At 45.9% G+C, this 18399-nt stretch overlaps 1 protein-coding gene across 2 annotated transcripts in view; it reads right to left on the reverse strand.

Moving 5' to 3' along the window:
- The window catches only part of ADAMTS17 (ADAM metallopeptidase with thrombospondin type 1 motif 17), a gene marked incomplete at both ends in the record, with an annotated part of 311118 nt that overhangs the window by 83702 nt on the left and 209017 nt on the right, over window positions 1-18399 (reverse strand). For both annotated transcript variants that reach the window (XM_080692601.1, XM_080692600.1), the window contains one exon: window positions 10388-10508. In XM_080692601.1, the coding sequence (XP_080548727.1) occupies window positions 10388-10508 (121 nt within the window). The remainder of the gene's footprint in view (window positions 1-10387; window positions 10509-18399) is intronic.

Here is an 18399-nt window from a genome sequence, read left to right on the forward strand (position 1 = left end):
TAAGAAAGTGGCATTTTGGTGTTTGATGGGATTTTCCAGTATCTTGCAGTGTATATAAATGAATACATATAGTTTTAGGTGAATAGGGGGTTACACGTACTTTTAAGATAGAAGGGGCAACTTTAAAATCGAGCCATGTGCCATATAGCTTTTATTTAAGCAAGTACCCTGAATATGAAATAATAATGGTATCTTTTTAAAAGATATGAACCCACCCACCACCTAAGCCATGAGGAGTGTGATTGCAGTTTATCTGCCCTAAGGTCTTTGTATCATTCGAGAGAAAAAATAATATAATCTCAGTAAACACACAACAGCACGAGGTTGACCAGTATTTCTTCATGCCGAAAGCCCTTCATACTCTAGCATAAAAGAGAGCTTCCTAACCTGATGAGTGGTTCTCTCTCCTTTTCACAGTAAACATCTTTTCAGTGGAAGCGTTCCCATGAACGGTAAATACTACTGGTGAGAATGGGCATCCTTTTGTTTTTCATTACAGTAGAAATAACTATATTATTTTACATTTAAATATAAAATAGGTCTAGGGTTATTTACATGGGAACATAGAATACTTAATATCTCATATATAACATTATATGTAATGTAATCATATTAAGAAAGTATATATTTATTAAGAGCTTTATTAGGAATGTAGATTGAATTTCATTATATGTTTTTCTATTTTTGTTGTTGTTTTGTGTGTGCGTGTGTGTGTATGTGTGTGTGGTACTGGGGTTCAACCTCAGAACTACATTCCAGCCCAAGTCCACTGTGGAAGATGATGTAGTGTCTGCATATAACCTACTCATATCCTCCAACGTACTTTAACTCATCTTTAGATGATTTATAACACTTAATACCATGTGAATGCTCTATGAAGAGTTGCTATACTGTATTTTTAGGTAGTATTGACAAAAACAAACCGCATCTGTTCAGAAGCATTTTTTCCTGAATACGTTCAACATATTTTCTATTTTTCTTTTCTGAATCCTTTCAATTTGCTGATGAAGAAACTACAGGTGGAGAGGACCAACTGTATACCTGAGTAATTCTTTTCTAATCCATTTGTTTGGTTTTCTTTGGGGGGCCCATAAAATTCTACATGTGTGATCTCCTGTACCTTCCACAGTATTCATTTATATCTTATTCTTGGCTCCCATTCATTTTGATTTTTCTCTGCCAATCCTGTCTTCCAAGGTCTCCACTATGTTTCCAGTAGTGCCGATTTCCTTTGCTTCCATGTGGACTTGGTTTCTGTGATAGATCCATATGCTTCTTCTACTTTCCTTTCTTAGCTAGGTCATGCTTCATCTCCTACTGCTGCTCCACTGTATCATTATATCTTATATCTTTCTTGATGTCTTGTACCTTAGCTATCTGTTCTTACTTTATTGATGCTACTGCTTAATCAGGTTTTTTGAATTGATGGCAAGTGTCTGGTCAGTTTTCATCTTTTTTCTTGGTAACCCTTTGCTGGTGAGTATTTTTTAAATCAGTCATTTTACTTTGTATCTTGTATCCTTTTACTATTTAAGTATACTTACATGGGTCCTTTGTCGGTTCTCTTTCAAAATTTATAACTATTTTTTAAGTGAGAAAAGTTCTAATTATACCAGCTACTTTCCATAAGGAGGTTTGTATGGACCATATATTGTATGATGCCATTTATATGAAATGTTAGAGCAGGAAAATATATTGACACAGAAATTAGGTGAGTTATTTAGGGCTAGAGTAAGAGGGAATAGGGAATGGCTACTAACGGACAAGGGATGATTGTAATGATGACTGCACAACCATCGTAACCTTGTGCATGTACTAAAAACCACTGAATTATATATTTCAAAGAGGTGAATTTTATGGCACATGAATTATAGTCTTGTAAACATTCTAAAAGAATAAAATAAAGAATGTTGCAATCAGCAGCTTTGAACACATCTTCCTGTGTACATATATAATGTCTTACTATGTCAACTACTGTGAGAATCACTGACATATATAGTTTAAATACTAAACGTACTGCTAAGTTATTCTCCAATGGTTTTGTGGCTATATAAGCCAGTCGATGCTATATGAGAATATGTGCTTATTCACAAACTTCCAAACGCCTGAAACGATCAATCCTCTTAATATCTGACATTTAAAAGATGAATCTTTATGTCATAGATTTCATCCGCATATCTCCAATTACCAATGAGGCTCAGCATCTTATAATATAGTTACTGGTCATTAGCTTTTCCTCTTCAGTTAATGGCTTGGTTTATAACCTCTGACCATTTTTCTTTTAATTGACACAAAAATATTTTCAAAATCTATTTTAATATATTAGTATATATTTAATATATTTTGGGCTCAACCTCTTACTAGACATATTGCAAACTTTTGTTTCTGAGACTATCATCTGTTGCTCCTTGGTTGATGGTTAGTTTCTAATCACATGGCTTTGACTCATATTTTTATACTTTTGATATCTCTGTTTTGCTTTCCGATTGTAGTGTCTGTTCTTGTTTTATGGATACAACAGCACCTTAAATCTTTTTGATAAAAAGATTGGCTTTATAAAGAGATTTTGAATTTCAATTACTCATTTTGCTTTTGCCAGAGGGTCAATTGTCTGTTTATCTGAGTATTTCCCATTGGTGTCACACTGGTTGTCCATGTAGATAGGTAAGACATGCTGTAGAATGTCAGGGCTGGCTTTCGGATGGGAGCCAGGAAGTGGTTATTACAAGTTGACAATTAAAATATCAAAATGCAGCCGGGCCTAATGGCGCACACTTGTAATCCCAGCATTCAAGAGGCTGAGACTGGAGGATCGCGGTGCGTGGACAGCCTCAGCTATATAGTGAGGCCTTCAGTAACTTAGTGAGACTCTGTTTCAAAATAAAGAATAAAAACAGGGCAGGGGGTGTAGCTCGGAAGTCGAGTGCCCCTAGGTTCTATCCCCAGACCTGCAATAAATAAATAAATAAATATATAAATAAAATATCAAAATGCAGAGAAGTTTTTTTTTATTAAATAGGTACTGTGTTCTAGTGCTAGTCAGTAAGTACTTTGAGGTCTCTCTCTCTCTCTCTTTCTGAAAACTGGTAGAAATATATTTCCAAATACCCTTAAGCCTGGGAGATCATGTGACTTACTTTGAACAGAAATGGATGAGTGTAAATGCACATGTCACCTCCTTGTAGGAGCTTTAAAGGCTCCTGGGCCTTGTTCCTTGTTGGCCATATTCCTGTTTCCTTTTCATGATGATTGTGACATCATGTAAACAGATTAAGTGTCGGCCAGCCTAGGTCCAGGAATGACCATACTGTGCAGAGCCTGCTGCCAAGTAAGATGGGAAAATAGATTAGCAAGAAATAAACTGCTGTGTTAGACCACTGAAATTTGCGGGGCTATTGTACACTGTTTGGTTTGCTTGTCTATTGCAGCAAAAACACGCGCATTGATTCTGTTTTCTCCCTATATAAACTTCTACCTAGGATAGCTTTGTTCTCCTTAGAACTTTAAAAAATTTTCCTTTGTATTCATTTGCAGGTGATCTCGGGAAGACGAGAAAGTAAGCGTGTGGTCAATTAGCCACCCCGAACAGTAAGTTTGCTAGCATCCTTCAGTCTTGACAACAAAGGCCTTAGCATTGCTTCTGTAGATCTAGTACCAGCTGTTTCCAAATATATGTTCTACTCAATATCAGAAAGGCTTTACAAATGTGAGTCCAGTTTGAGGGTAGTAATTTCTTCATTTTTATACCCAGATCTACTGTCATGGCTTTCCCCAACTGTGTGGCCCTCCAAGTGTGACTCCTGCCAAATTCATCCGAATTGTGATTGATAATGCTGATCTCAAGCAGCCTGCATGCTGTCTCTTCATCACTGAGTTGCTATAGGGTGAAGACAAGGGATTTTAGTTAAATTTTTTTTTGTTCTAAAAATGTTTTCCAGCTTATAATATTTAATCACAAATAACAACAAAAATTAACAGCTTTAAAGATGACAGCACTGATTTAAAAATTTTTTTAAAAAAAATATTTAAATAGGGCCTTGCTAAGTTGTTGGGGCTCACCTTGTACCTGCAATCCTCCTGTATGAGTCTCCTGAGTACTGGGATTAGAGGTCTGTGCCACCATATCTGGCTGACATCACTAAATTTTATACCACAAATATTTCTTAGAGAAATCCATTCCTTCTGGAAAATCTAAAGAATTATTATATTCCAGGCATATAAAGTGTCAGTAATGTAGACCAAAGTTGTTCAGGGTCAAAATGATGAAAACCTTTTTCAGAGGTAATTTCAATTTAAACCGCAAAACACACCTGGGAACAAGATCTATGTGTGGAGCTGAATTATCCTCTAGAGGAAGTTGCTTTTCTATGGAACCTTCCTCCTATTTTGTGACTAGCAAAGATGGTTGCTAGCATCATCCACCTGCAGAATTGGAGGCAAGAGACAGAGATTTCTAGATCCTGATTAATTAGGTTTTTACATCCCAGAGGAAGATACATTTGTATTCGGTGCCTGATCGTACGTCCATTTTTAAGATTAACTTTGGCCCCCAAAGTTGCAACATTGAAATGGCTTCTGTTTTCTGCCCTGGGCTGGAGATGCCCATGAAAGCTCTGGGTAGATACACAAGCTCAGGGTAGGACAACCCCAGTGAGGCTCATCTTTGAGTGAGCTGTCAGGCCAGGCAGCCATGGTTGAACAGGGGCCCTGCTAACCTTTCCTACTATGACATAGAAGGAAACAAGAGAAAATCCCTGAAACAAAATGCCAGTCCTCTGTCCTCACCCATCAAAACGGCCTCTATTTTCCCCCAACCTCAAGTGACCCAGAGCTCAAAACCCACCGTGGGTTCGTATCAAGTACACCTAGAAAACATGGTACGGCTGCCTCTATTTTTCTCCATCATCAAGTCCCAGGGGCACCTTGTTGCCCTTCAGGCTTGATGTCCCCCAAAGTAGATGCCAGACACCACCACATGGACTATGCGTGAAATATAACTCAAAGGGGAGGTGCATGATAGGGTATAGAAGGCAGATTCACACTTGAGGTAAAGAAGTGAGCCTTTGTCTTGAGTAATTTTTCACTCTGGTCAGCCATCAAGCAGGAGAAATCCAAGTGAAAGGAACACAAATTTGGTTTGATGCGGAAGCCGTGGGTGAATTCAATATCTTTTCCATTCTTCTAAGATGGAATTAATGCCTTAACAGCCTGTTAGAAGGAACTTCAAAGCAAGCCTGACCTTCAGCTTTTCTCAAATCTATCGAACAGCTAATATTATCAGGCTATAAGAAAATTTTTCTGCAGAGTCATGTCTGCCTGAATTTCCCAAGTAGATCTCCTTTTGGGTGACTGGAGATCATATATCCCCTGTGTTTTCAGCATTTTTAAATATCTTTGGGAGAATACCAAAGAACTGATGAGGTACCATATCAAAACAGAGGACAAGCCTAGCAATATGTATTGGAATTCTTTCCACAGATTATATAAAATGCAATATAAAATATATTTAAAATTACAATTTTTTAAATTCATTCTTTTCTCTTCGTGGTACTGGGGATTGAACCCAGGGACATTCTAACTCCAAGCTTTTTCACATTTTTTGTTTTGAAACAGGGTCTCCCTACATTGGTGAAAGTCTCGCTGCTAGTTGAGGCTGTCCTCAAACTTTCAATCCTCCTATCTCAGCCTCCCAACTACTGGGATTATAGGTGTGTGCCACCATGTGCAGTCGAAATTTTTCTTTTTCTACAAATAAATCATAAGATGTTCAGAAAGGCTTTTGTTTAAGTTCATACTTTTTGCATTTTCCAAAAAATTGTAAGAGTAGAGATGCCCATAGACTTGTTTGATAAACCCATCATAAACTGAAAATATTGTAAGTCAAAGTGCACCTAATACACCACGGCTTGGCACAGAGCACAGTGTAGCATACTATTGTTTCTGGTCACGACCTTCTAACTAGCTGGGAGCTATGGCTTACTGCCACTGGCCAGCATCTCTGAGACAACATCAGACCACTAATTACTAGCCTGGGAAAAGACCCAAACTCAAAATTCAGAGTAAAGTTCCTGCTAAATGCACAGTGCTGTCACACCATTGCAAAGATGAAGAATCAGGAACTGAACCTTATTAAGTCGGGGACCACTGGATTCCCGTCTTATGCTCATCACTCAAGGCCATTCCTGGGTCAAATGGAGAAGAGCCCATTTCCGGGGAAGCCCAGGAGGCTACTTCATGTTTAGGTTCAGCCCACTGCATGTGAGGTCAGTGTAGATGGGTCACATCAAGGCCACTGCCTTTACCTCCGGCATGAAGGCCAGGAGAGTGTTATCAAACGCCCCTTGCCAATAGTGAGGACCAGTGTGATAATGGAAACTTCCCCATGGAGGAACGTTGCCAACTGGGGCTGAATTCTCTGGCACATCTCAGCATTTTCTGCCAAAGAGCCAGGTGTGGTTGAGGAGAATACAAACCTACCCCTGGCACAGCCTGGCACGTTCCTGTCCAGCTTCTCAGCCTCACAGCTCCATAAATTGGTTTTTCTTTTTGGCAATGGGTCACGAACATCAGTGCTATATAAGCAGTTAATGGCCTTTGTGTTTATCCGTGGCTTTAGAGTTGACTCATTCCCGTTGATTCTATTCAGAAAGTATCCAGGCATGGAAGGGAGGCCCGAGGCACCACAAGAGCCCCCACACCAAGCAGGTCACAGGGGGACCCCACGGGGCAGCCAAACGTCTCACGTGAGAAATACTGGGGGACCGCCTTTGCCACCACACATGTGGTCATCTTCGTACAAAGACTGCTCTTGACTGAGAAGAAGGAATATGTTAGAACTGGCTTATGTGTGCATCTTAGGGGCGGATGCCTTCATTTCAGCGATGGCGGACGGAGGCCCCATCATGCATCCCCATCACACAAGCATGAGATTCCCCTGTGGAAGGTCCACACCCAGCACTTTGAGATGAAAAACAGGACCTACTAGCATGGGGCAGGGGCTCTGGGGCACGTTAATGAATGAACACATGATGTGTGGCTCTAGCCACATCAAAAGGGATGGACCACACACCCTCTGTTTTAGGAATCCATTGTGTGAGAATGTTTTCTTCAATAATGGAGCTCAGAGGGACTCTGAGTGCGCGGGGCACACTGGCTGGTTCTCAGTCAGGGTTTGGGCCCACGTGCCTCTTGGATATTCACAGGCACCAGCTGTCTTTTCCAAGGCCGAGGAGTAAAACAGAATGAAGACAATAACAGCAAAATCACAATAAAGCGAATGAAGGGCACACATCATACCAAGGACTCTCAGCTGACCAGGTTCAAAGAGCCTAGCCCCGTCAGCCCCACCAAGCGCTTCGAAGCCCACCATCGGCACGCCCGCCTCAGCTGGGTCCTTCTGCGAATGATCAGCCATGGACCCCATCCGTTCGGAGTTGGGAGGTGACTTCTGGAGGACCACAGTGGCCCTACACTCGGACCTCTCCTGGAATCCCGGGCCTGGTCAGCTGGGGCTGCAACGCCGCTCTGTGTGGGTCCTCACTGGAGTCCAGCTAAGGGCCTTGGCAGCAGCACACAGGGGAGTTCAGCAGGGGTCAGGGCTTCAACCACTGCACAGAAACCCTGCCTTTGAATCCAGTTGATCTCTCTGCTATGGTATTTCTCTTTGCTGTTCTCCCTGATGGGTGATAAGACATCCCTCCTTTTTTCATTCCTTAGGGCTGAGCGGAAATGAAAGTCACCTTCCAATCTACACTGACAGGATTAAGGAAGCCACTTGGTTGGAGTCACTAAGGTCCTGGGGGCTTCATAGGACCTCTCAGAAGAATGCGCCTGAAATGTCCTATCTTGCCCTCTAGGAGGCCTTGAGGCCGCCCTCAGGAGCTGCCCCCCACCCCAGGTTCACACAGGCCATTGGTGTGCCTGGGCTTCTCTACCTTGGCTATGACCCACCCACGTGGTGACAAGGACACTAGCTCTCACATCCCCATACCTGGTGCTTAAAATGTATTCATTCATTCATTCATTCATTCATTTTTGTGGTGCTGGGGATGGAATCCAGGGGCATTCTACCTCCAAGCTATACCCCCAGCCTGATATTTTTCTTTATTTTGAAACAGGGTCGCACTAAGTTGCAGAGAGCTTCACGAAGCAGCTGAGGCTGGTTGTGAACCTGTGATCCTCCTGTCTCAGCCTCCCAAGTACTGGGATGACAAGCGTGTGCCACCACGCCTGGCTTAAAACGTGTTTATGCTGACTAGATGTTCCCCAGGGGATGGGCTTGCGGTGGCCCTTTGCCTTCCAGAATGTCAGACACCGATTTGCACAGGTCTGTGTGTTTAATTCAACTATGCCCGAGAGGCAGACAGTGGCCCATTCACCTGTACGCGAGCTTTGCTGAATTTCAATGAATGGAATCGGCACTGATAGGAGCTTGGGCTCACAGACTCCATTGGTAAAGATTTGAGGAATAAAATAGCTTTGTGCTTTAAATGCATGTGTGACATTTACCAGTTGCTAAGGATGACCTTTACAGGCGAGGGAAGCGATCACTCCTGATGCCATTCTCCCAGGGGTTGATAAGGCTTTTGCGCTGGAAAGTAGAAGAACTTACTGCACACTGAACTTCCTAGAGAGGGGGCACAGCCCCCCCCAGGGTGGCTTCCCATTTCACCTGCCTTTCCACGGGCACCTGCTGCTATGGCAACCGAGGTCCGACCTCAGGGGGAGGCTGCCTGCCACTCACAGGTATGGCTCAGCACAGGATGGATAGAGCGAGAGAGGGAGGGCAGACAGGGTGTTAGTAGGGATGACGGATGCTGCGGGCAGGCTAAAATCAAAGGCCAGGCAGCAGGTTAGTGTAGGGAAATAGGAAGAGCGGTTTTTGTCCCTAATCCGGGTCGTTTGCTAAGTGAGTTACTGCGTGGCAAACAGTGGAGATTTTCAAAGGTGTGCCCTGAAACCTTCCTTGGTGCTCTCTAGAAGTTTTCAGGGGTGGGCACAGCTGTGCTTGACCTGCCTACCAGGGAATGGCACAGCTGTAGTCAGTTTTGTTTATGGAACCTTAGCACAACATGGGGGGGGGTTTCTAATACTTCCTTTTCATTAAATAGCAATCCCCGGCCAACTGTGGAAGTTTTGTTCTTAATTGTCTTGGTACAGCTATAATGGGCAAGACCAAAGGCTTGTGGGGGAACTGGAAGCCGGGGGTACCCAGAGAGAAAAATGGCGTCAAGTGTGCCCATAAACACATAGCAGAACAACTCAAAGGTCTAGGGTCACACTATTCAAAAGAACCTTCTCCAGTGATGGGAATGTTCTCTCTGCACTGCCTGACACGGAACCCCAAGCACCCGGGCGGTGAGAACTAGACCTGTGGCCAGTGGGGCTGAGAGATAGTTTTAAGTTAGTTTGATTTTGATTAATTAGAACTTAAATCTGAATAGACTCGAGTGGCCAGTGCCTCCTGCAGCGGACACACTTCTCTCTCCTCGTGCCCTGGGCTGTTCTATGCGAGTTTCAACTGTGGTTCTGTTGTCAGGGTAAACTAAAGTGAAAAGCTTCTTTGGAAAACGATTTGTAGAAACTGAAGAGAAGTGTTTGCGCTCAGGTCCACCTAACCAGAGTTCTCTTGGTGATGTTAGGGCGTGAACACCCACTAAGGCTTTGAGAGGAACTTGCCAGCATGGCTCGCCTCCTTGTACTCTCTTCACTGAATCACCCCCCCCCCCGCCCAGCATCATAGCAAGTGTCCCCCAGGGGAGACGACCAGAAGACCGCCTCCCACCTTTGGACAGAGCAGCTATGGCTGCAAAGATGGTGTAAGGAGACAGATGGAGAAGTCTCCCCAACAGAACCCTGGCGTATCTCTCCAAGTAGGGCTCGGAGGATGTCTAGGTTTAGGAACCAGGAGACGCGGTGGCTCTGGGTCACAGTTGGTAGAAGCTTCTGAGCTTCCTGGATCATAGGGCTTATGCACATTTCAGGGTTCCATGTAAATGTTATCCTATTTTTTGCCAATCGAAAATTTGGAAACAGAGAAAAGCTTTTCTATCCGGGGGTCAACATGATGTGGCGGAGCGTTTTTGCCACCTTCTCTGTCTACACAGCAGAAGATGGGCTGACCGGAGCAACACCAAGTGAGGTAGCCACACTGATCCGTGGGCCTGGCTGAGCCTCTGAGCACTGGAAGCTGTTCCTCTGTAGAGGCAAATGATTCACTTCTAGGGACTTAAAAAAAACATTCTTGCTAAGACACTCCCTTTCGGAAAAGAAGATGTGGCCCACTCAGCTACGCATTAAATCTGAGAGGCAGGACAGTCACATAACCATTAGCTTCAAGGCAAAGCAGATCGAACATGCAGCCTGCGCTGGGCTGGCCGGCACTCACCTGTCCCCCGGGAGTGGCTGAAGTCGCCCTTCACCACACGACAGGTCTTGCCGTCTCCGCTGCAGACACCACACCGGTCCTCTTTGGCTGCAGAGCCGATCACACCATCACAGCCAATTTTCTAGAGAAACACAGGGCTGGGTTACTCTGTGCTTATGACTCAGAGGGTGGCAGTGGCGGTGATGGCGGCGGTGGCAGTGATGGCGGCGGCGGCGGCGGTGGTGTGTGTGTATGTTTGTTTATTGGGGATGGAACCTGGAGTGCTCTACCACTGAGCTACATCCTCAGCCTTTTATTTTTATTTTGAGATAGGCTTCCTGCTAAATTGCCCAAATTGTCCTCAGCCCATCAAGTCGCTGGGATTGTAGACGTGTGCCACCGTACCCGCTCCCAGGGCTGTCAAAGTGGATATCCTGCAAAGCTGACTTCTCCATGAGGCCCAGCAGATGATGTGTACAGAGGCCCAAGAAAATACTTTAATTCCTTTCCAATTCAGAAAAAGAACAGTGAATAGAATCCCACCTGGATTACATTCACCCTTATGCCCATAGTCCTAGTTAGAGTCATTGGATGCAGTCTTAGCATGTGTCACGGAGACGCCTGGAAAGGTCAAAGGACCCATGGAGTCACACTGAGGCCTGGAATGCTGGCTGAGGCAGGCCCTGGGGACGAGGCCGGGCTGACTCCCACAGGCCACCTGGCGTGGCCTCACCTTCACAGGACCACCGTGGCCCTCAGGCTGCACGGGTCACCTGGGTCATGGGGCACACCGCAGACACCACCCAGAAGTGCAGGGGGCAGAGCACATTCAGGCAGGACCCCTTTACCAAATCAGACAAGGAGCTCACTCCACTGGAAGGCCCGTCTCTCAAACCTTCCTGACCAGTCACTTCTGAGAACAGAGGAAGGCCAGCCTCTACCCTTGGGGGGCCTGGAAAGCACAGTCCAAGTTTCATGGAAAGTGGGAAATGCCTTTGAACCCCCCTCCACTCCCTCCCGTCTTCTCGTCTTCTCCCTCCTTCCTTCTTCCTTCGTGTACACCTTCCTTTCTTCCTTCCTCCCTCCTTCCCTTCTCTCTCTCCCTTTCTTTCTCTCTTCCTCCCTTCCTTTCCCTTTCTCTCCCCTCTTTTCTTCTTCCTTCCCTCTTATACTGGGAATTAAACCCAGGACACTCTACTTTTGAACAACAGCCCTATTTTATTTTAACAGTGTCTTGCTAACTTGCTGAGGCTGACCTTGAACCTGTGCCCCTCCTGTCTCAGCCTCCCGAGTGCTGGGGTTACAGGCGTGCCCCACTGCAGCCAGCTATGCTTTTTTTTTTCTTTAAATGCACGTATACATCAGCACAGATGAGAATTTTTGTTCTTCAAAATACCCAAAGTTTATGATGGACGAAAGCTGGGTGTTTATTTGCTAAATTGCTTGAGCACACACCTCTTGGTCTTCTTTTTTTTTCTGTTAAAATTGAATACTTCCAGAACAAGAATAGGGCCTGTACCCCAGCTTAGGTACTGGTGCTTCAGATCGTAAAGGAACTCGGGATCCAGGATAACGCAGGTGGAGGTGACGCAGCCCTCTGTGGAGCTGTCTCAGTGGGAACAGGCCCGGTGTGGCCCTCACACCGCCCTCCTGCAGGGCAGTGTGTGGCAGAGTTGCCTGGAGTGCCTGACCTCACCTCAAGGCTCCCGATGGAACCCCTACGTCCTCACGCCAAGAGTTCTCTAACTTGACTGTCCTTCCAGCTCATGCGAAGGGCTGCTAAAACAAAAACTGCATTTAGATCCCTTCCCTGGAGTTTCCAATCTACAAGTCAGGGCGGGCCTGAGGCTCTGCATTTATTCCCATTCCCAGAGTTCCCTATCTATGGGTCCGGGCGGGCCTGCGACTTTGCATTTCTAGCACGTTCCCGGCACCACTGATGCTTGGGCCACCCTACAAGAGCCATCACACTGGCGTTTGCCGTTCAGTGTCAGATGGATGGTTTTCATATTTTGTAGTCCTCAGGTCTCTTTGGGTACTTTTGTTTCTTTGGGAGAGAATTGTAAAACTATTACATGTCCCAAAAGTGATAACATAACTGGACATGTCTCAGTAAAGACATGTCCATCATCATAAATGATAGCCGAGCATGTGTAATCTAAAACCGACCACTACAAAACCTGAAAAGGGGTAGCTTTGGAAAAGGGGATCAGGACTGTTCCTAGTATAGAAACAGGCAGAGGGCAAATTTGGAGGCTTCACTGCCCAGGTAAGGAGCGAATACAGGAGAGGGGATTTCACAGCAGCTGGGGAGAGTTAGGTGACACAGGGGACCCTGGTGAGAACAGGCGATCCACTGGACGCTCCATGGGGGCGGATCACCCCTTGGTGACCAGGAGGAAGCTGGCTGAAACAGGGGACCTGGATGCTGGAGCCTGTGCAGGGGCCACCTGGATCCTTCTGGGGCCGGCTAGCTGGTTGCTGAGAAGGAGCTCAGTATAAGATAAGAGCGGTTAAGAGCACAGAGTGGCCAAGATCAGGTGTTTTGTTGAAAGCAGAAACTCCGCCAATCCCCTGGGGCCATATCTGTGGGAGCCGGCCTGCTGGTTTGCACTCTACGTACAATCCAGGCCCCGGGTCTCCGCTGTTGATGGCCCAGCCATGGGGCTGATGCCACCACAGCTGGCCTCTCCCGTGGCCTCTTCACGGACCTGCTCCCTCTTGGCTTCCTCGTCTGTCTCTCCGGGTGCCCAGAGCTCTACATCTTTCACACACTGGCCTCCGGTTGTTCTAAACCACCTTTGTTCTCTGACACAGTGAGCCAGGCTCCATCCCAGGCTTCTTGTCCCATATCTCCTTTAGGGTTTCTTAACCAAACACTTCAAGATGTTCGAAGTAAACATCCCACTTGGTCCTCTGAGCCTTAACAAAGGTGCTTCTCAGGTCAGATGCAAAGGAAGATGCCAGCCAGGTTGCCCCTTTGGTTAATTCTGTAGGTTCCTTGGGGGCCGGGACATATTTTGGTGCTCCACCATGCTGGTTGTTGGTAACTGGGGAGCCTCTAGCTCTGGAGGCAGGGCACAGGGCTGTCCAAATCTCAGGGGGAGCTGAAGGGCGGCAGCCAAACGAATCTGCCACTGGGATACTTTCCCCTTTTGCCAAAGTCAGTGAAAGCAATGCATGATATTTTTGGGCAGGGACATTTTTTTAATGAAAATTATCATAAAATACAACCGAAGACGGGAACGTTGAGAATCAGCGGAGCTTCAACAATTGCATCTGTGAATCCTGGTGTTCTAAGAGAACGAGAGGAGCCAGCCCCTGAAAACTCCCAACGATGAGCGGGTCGAGGTCTTGCTGTGTGATCCTGGTGATCCTCGGCTACTTGTCTCTCTCTGCAAGGTATTTCCATTACCCATTTCTGAGCTTTCAAGCTCCTGGTTAGCATCTGCTGCTCAGGGATCTGCTGAGTAAGCCAGGGTGTGTGTGACCCTAAAGAGTTAAACGGGACAAAGGTCCCCCCATGGCATAATTAATTGGAGGCATAGGATGGTATGGTACTGGCGAAGAAAACACAGGTTCTTTCTGTCAAGACAGTTCCTGTGAAAGGTGCATTATGAAGCTATAAATGTTTCAGTGCTCAGCCCCGCATGCTGGAGGGGATGCGAGATGGTCCACGGCAGCGCAGACACTTCCAACAAGAGGTACCTTTAGTGATGTGAGTCCTCGATCCACTCCGAGCATCTTGTCCCTCCTGAAGAACACCAGGGGCAAGCGACGCACTGTCACCACATCTAGAGGCTGCTCCTCCATCCTCTTCTTTGACCTCTGACTCCATAGCATCTGGGATTGGGTAACACCCATGCTGCTCTGGGCACGTACACAGCTGTCCTTCTCTAGCTACCAGAGATTGGTTCCAGGATTCCTCCAAATGTACCCAAATCTAGGGATGCTCAAGTCCCTTATTTATAGTATTTCATAGCATCCATAACACCTTTTTTATGCTTTAAATCAGCTCTGGATTATATATAACACTCAATATAATGTAAACGGGATGGAAGTAGTTGTCAAACTGTATTCTTTTTTTTTTTTTTTTTTTGGTGGTACTGGGGTTCCTGGAAGCCCTCTACCTCCAGGATACACTCCCACAGGCTACACTCTCAGACCTATTTTTTTACTTTTTTAATGTGGAAACAGGGTCTCTTAAGCCAGTGCGGCTGGCTCCGAACCAGCGCGATCCTCCTGTCTCCGCCTCCCAAGCGTGGGGATTACAAGCGTGCGCCACCACGCCCGGCCCATTAAGCTGTATTCTTAAGGGGACAATGACAAGAAAAAAGCTTGTGCATATTTGGTACAGATGCAATTACTTTTCTAAGCATTTTCCATCTGAGGTTGGTTGACTAAGCAGATGCAGAACCCACTGATATGTAGGGCCGACTGTATGCGAATTCAGTAAAAGCAATACTGGACACCCATTACATTCCCAACCTGGAAATAAAGACGTATAAGACAGAGGGAGCAGGGAACAAACACGAAGGAAACGGATGCACCACAGCTTGAGCCCAAAGAGGCCCAAGACCAAGGAGGGACAGGCGTCTCAGGGGCTCTTGACTGATGGCTGCCAATCCCGCAGGCGCTTCCTCCTCCTGCTTCTTGATTCCTCAGCTGCCCAAGGGCAAGCAGCTCTGTAAGTACGCTCCTACCCTACTGCTTCTCTTTGGTTTTCTTGGTAATTTCACCTCCTCCTTAGAGTTCAACAATCCTTCTCACACAGAGACAACTCTTAAACCCAATTCTCCCTCCACCGCCCAGTGTAGCTCACACTTCTGTCTGCTGAGCAACCCGCTGGTCTCTGCCTCTTCCTTGTGAACCCCGACACCAACATCGATTCCTCTCCCAACCTGAGACTGTTGACTTCTCTCATATCTAAATTGAGACTTTCTTGTGCGGGTTTTTTCCTAAGCGAACCATAATACTTCATTTTATTAGCACTGTCAGTTTATAACAAGACAGGTAGGTACATATTTTATGACATGAGGCCGGCTGTAATCTGCCATAACACCTGCCAACATATCTTCACCTTGGCAATGTTGCAATTCAAGCTGGAGAGAGTGTAGATTATTCCTTTTTACCCTCCACAATTTTTATGGTGCTGTCAGAAGTCGGTCTCCTTGGCATTTGCTCTGAATTCTGTCTTCAGTGTGTCTCCCGATGCTTTTGAACAGATCTGGGAGAATTCCGTGCAGCAGAGTCCAGCCTGTGCTGGGATGTCGCTGGGGTCTGGCAGGAGTAAAGCAAAATTGGTTGGGGATGCCGTCACTGCTGGCGAATAATCTTAGAGATTTTGATGGTCTTTGGGTTTTCTTCTCTTTCTTCTTTTCTTTCTTTCTTTTCTTCTGGCTGGAAGAAGTAGTTCTTGCTTTCTTCAACTTAGTAGCTATCTTCCAACGCCTGCCTCCTCATCCTATCTCTGGTTGGAGGGAGGCCACCACTTCTTGTTTGACTTTTAACTGGATGCAGACTCCAGGCCAGATGCGCAGCCATCCTGCCAGGATTCACTGGGCTCCTGGTGGTTTCCACCAGGGCCTGGAGCACTCGTCTTCCTCTTTCTTGACTTCATCCTTGTTTTGCTAAACCGTGTGTAATTTCCTCAGAATGAACACATGGAAAATAAAATTTCAGAGTTCTTCCATGCCTCAAAATTACTTTATTTTGCCCACATGCTTGGTGGACAGTTGGGCTATGTGCAGAATTCTATAATGACCTCAATTTTCTGCCTGGGTCAGGTTTTTTGGTTTATTTTCCTTGGTCTTTCTTGTCCACACTGCTGGTTTTCTTCAAGTGGCTGATAAGCTCTGGTTGCCTCCTCATGTTGGAGAATGAGGAGCAGAAAGGTTGCTCCTGAGATATTTCTAATTGAGCATGGGGAGTGTTGCATGGTAGATTTTCTTTTAGGACCAGCAGGAGGAAAGCTGGAGCCTACCCCTGAGCTCAGAAAGGTGAGTGCCTTATTCAAGCACAGAGACCTCATCTCCTGCTCCAATTTTCCTTGAACATTTGATCCCACACTTTGGAAGGGAGCCCTAGTATTTTATCATGTTCCATGTGCAGAGCTGGGCATCCTCAGTCCTGCAATACACAGCCCTTGACCATCTCATGGTCTTTAGTCAATTCCTCACTTCTAAGCTCTGTCCTCTGGTCCGAGAGACTCAAATTCTGCTTTTCCGCTTTTTTTTCTTACTGGATGCAACCGGCCGTTTTCATCAGATGTGGGCTCTGTTACTGTTCTTCCTCAATGACACTTCTGTCCTCTTTGTCCTCCAGAAATGGATGGACATCTTATGTCTGGTGGCCTCTGTTTCTCTTCACTCTTATGCTCCGTGCTATGCTGCCTTCAGCATTAGGTTGAGCGGGGCCCTGGGTAGCAGTGGCTCTCACATCAGGCTTGACATATACACGCCAAGCTCTCTGGGGATATCACTGCGAGGCAAAGACTCGGCAAAGGCAGAAAGCAGGAGAGCATTGCTGAAACACAGGCCCAGGCATCAACACCTACTACACTTCCCTGCACCCCTGCTACCCCTTCTTCACAGAGGGGTACGCTGAGGGCAAAGCCTCTTATTCTCCTAGAATTATTCTCCCACCATTCATCAGGGAGACCTTTGTTCAAGTTGGAGAGTGATGTGTGTGTGTGTGTGTGTGTGTGTGTGTGTGTGTGTGTGTGTATGTGTGTGCGCACGCGCGTGCCTGTTTGGTACTGGGGACTGGACCCAGGGACACTCTACCTCTGTGATATACCTCTAGTGCTTTTTGTGGCACTGGGGACTGACTGAACCTAGGGACATTCTACCTCTGAGCTAAACCCCTGGCCTGATTTTATTTCTTATTTGGAAACAGAGTCTCACTAGGTTGCGGAGGACCTCACTAAATTGTCGAGGCTGGCTTCAAACCTGCAGTCCTCATGTCTCAGCCTCCCCAGTACTGGGATTACGAGCATGTGCCACCATGCCTGGCTGACCTCTAGCCCTTTTTATCTGTAAACAGAGTCTTGCTAAGTTGCTGAGGCTGGCATTGAAATTGTCTCAGCCTCCCAAGTACTGGGCTTATAGGCATGCACCACACACCTGGCTGCCAATACAGTTTTGAAAATGTAAATGCTCCATTGATAGGTCGACCATGACAGGGAACATGGAAATACCATTTTATTCCATCTTTATGAGGACTGAGTTAAGTTTCACTAGATCTAGAAGCTAGTGATTCTAGATCCTAGAATCACTGAATTCCTAAAAGCCAGTGTTTTTCCCACTGTGGGGTCGGCTCAGAGGGGAACACAGATTAATTAGCTATTGAAAAAGCTTACAGGCCCTGAAGGATTTTTTTTTTTTTTTTTGGGTTTGGTGTTCATTGAGCCCAGGAGATATACGCATTGAGGCCCCAGGGAAGTATGACCTTAATCAGAATAGACTGACTATAAGTGTGCAGAAACTAATAAAGCATTAAAAAATGTAAATATATCTAGACCTCAGGCCGATTTGGATCCAGCCACTGCCCCAGGGCAAAGCCACACGTCAGTCTGACCCACCTGCTGCATGCCAGTAGCTCCAGAAACAAGTTGCGTATGAGAGACTTACTGCCTTGCGTTGCTTCTGGAGGCCAACAGTAAGAATCAGTAATGATAGGAGCCCTGATTTATAGGGACTTGGTGAAAAATATACGTCTGTGTTTCTTACCCCAATTCCCTCCTGCTTTTACGAGTTGCTGTTAAGTTTAATTTCAGCATGTTAAGTAATTTGTGACTCACTGAAGTGAAACTTAACTCAGTCCTCATAAAAATGGAATAAAATGGTATTCCCATGATCCGTGTCATGGTTTGAATCAGCCTGCTGTTTGCAGCTCGGTGGAATCCACTCACGATACCATATTGGAGCCTTGCATTTTACCAGCTAATGACCACGTTCCTCACAATTTCCCAGGATTCCGCTGCCACCCCCAAAATAGTGTCATTTATAGTTTTAAGGGACGTAGGGGGGGGG

The sequence above is a fragment of the Muscardinus avellanarius genome, assembly GCF_963383645.1.
Source record: "Muscardinus avellanarius genome assembly, chromosome: 3".
Classification (NCBI taxonomy): Eukaryota; Metazoa; Chordata; class Mammalia; order Rodentia; family Gliridae; genus Muscardinus; species Muscardinus avellanarius.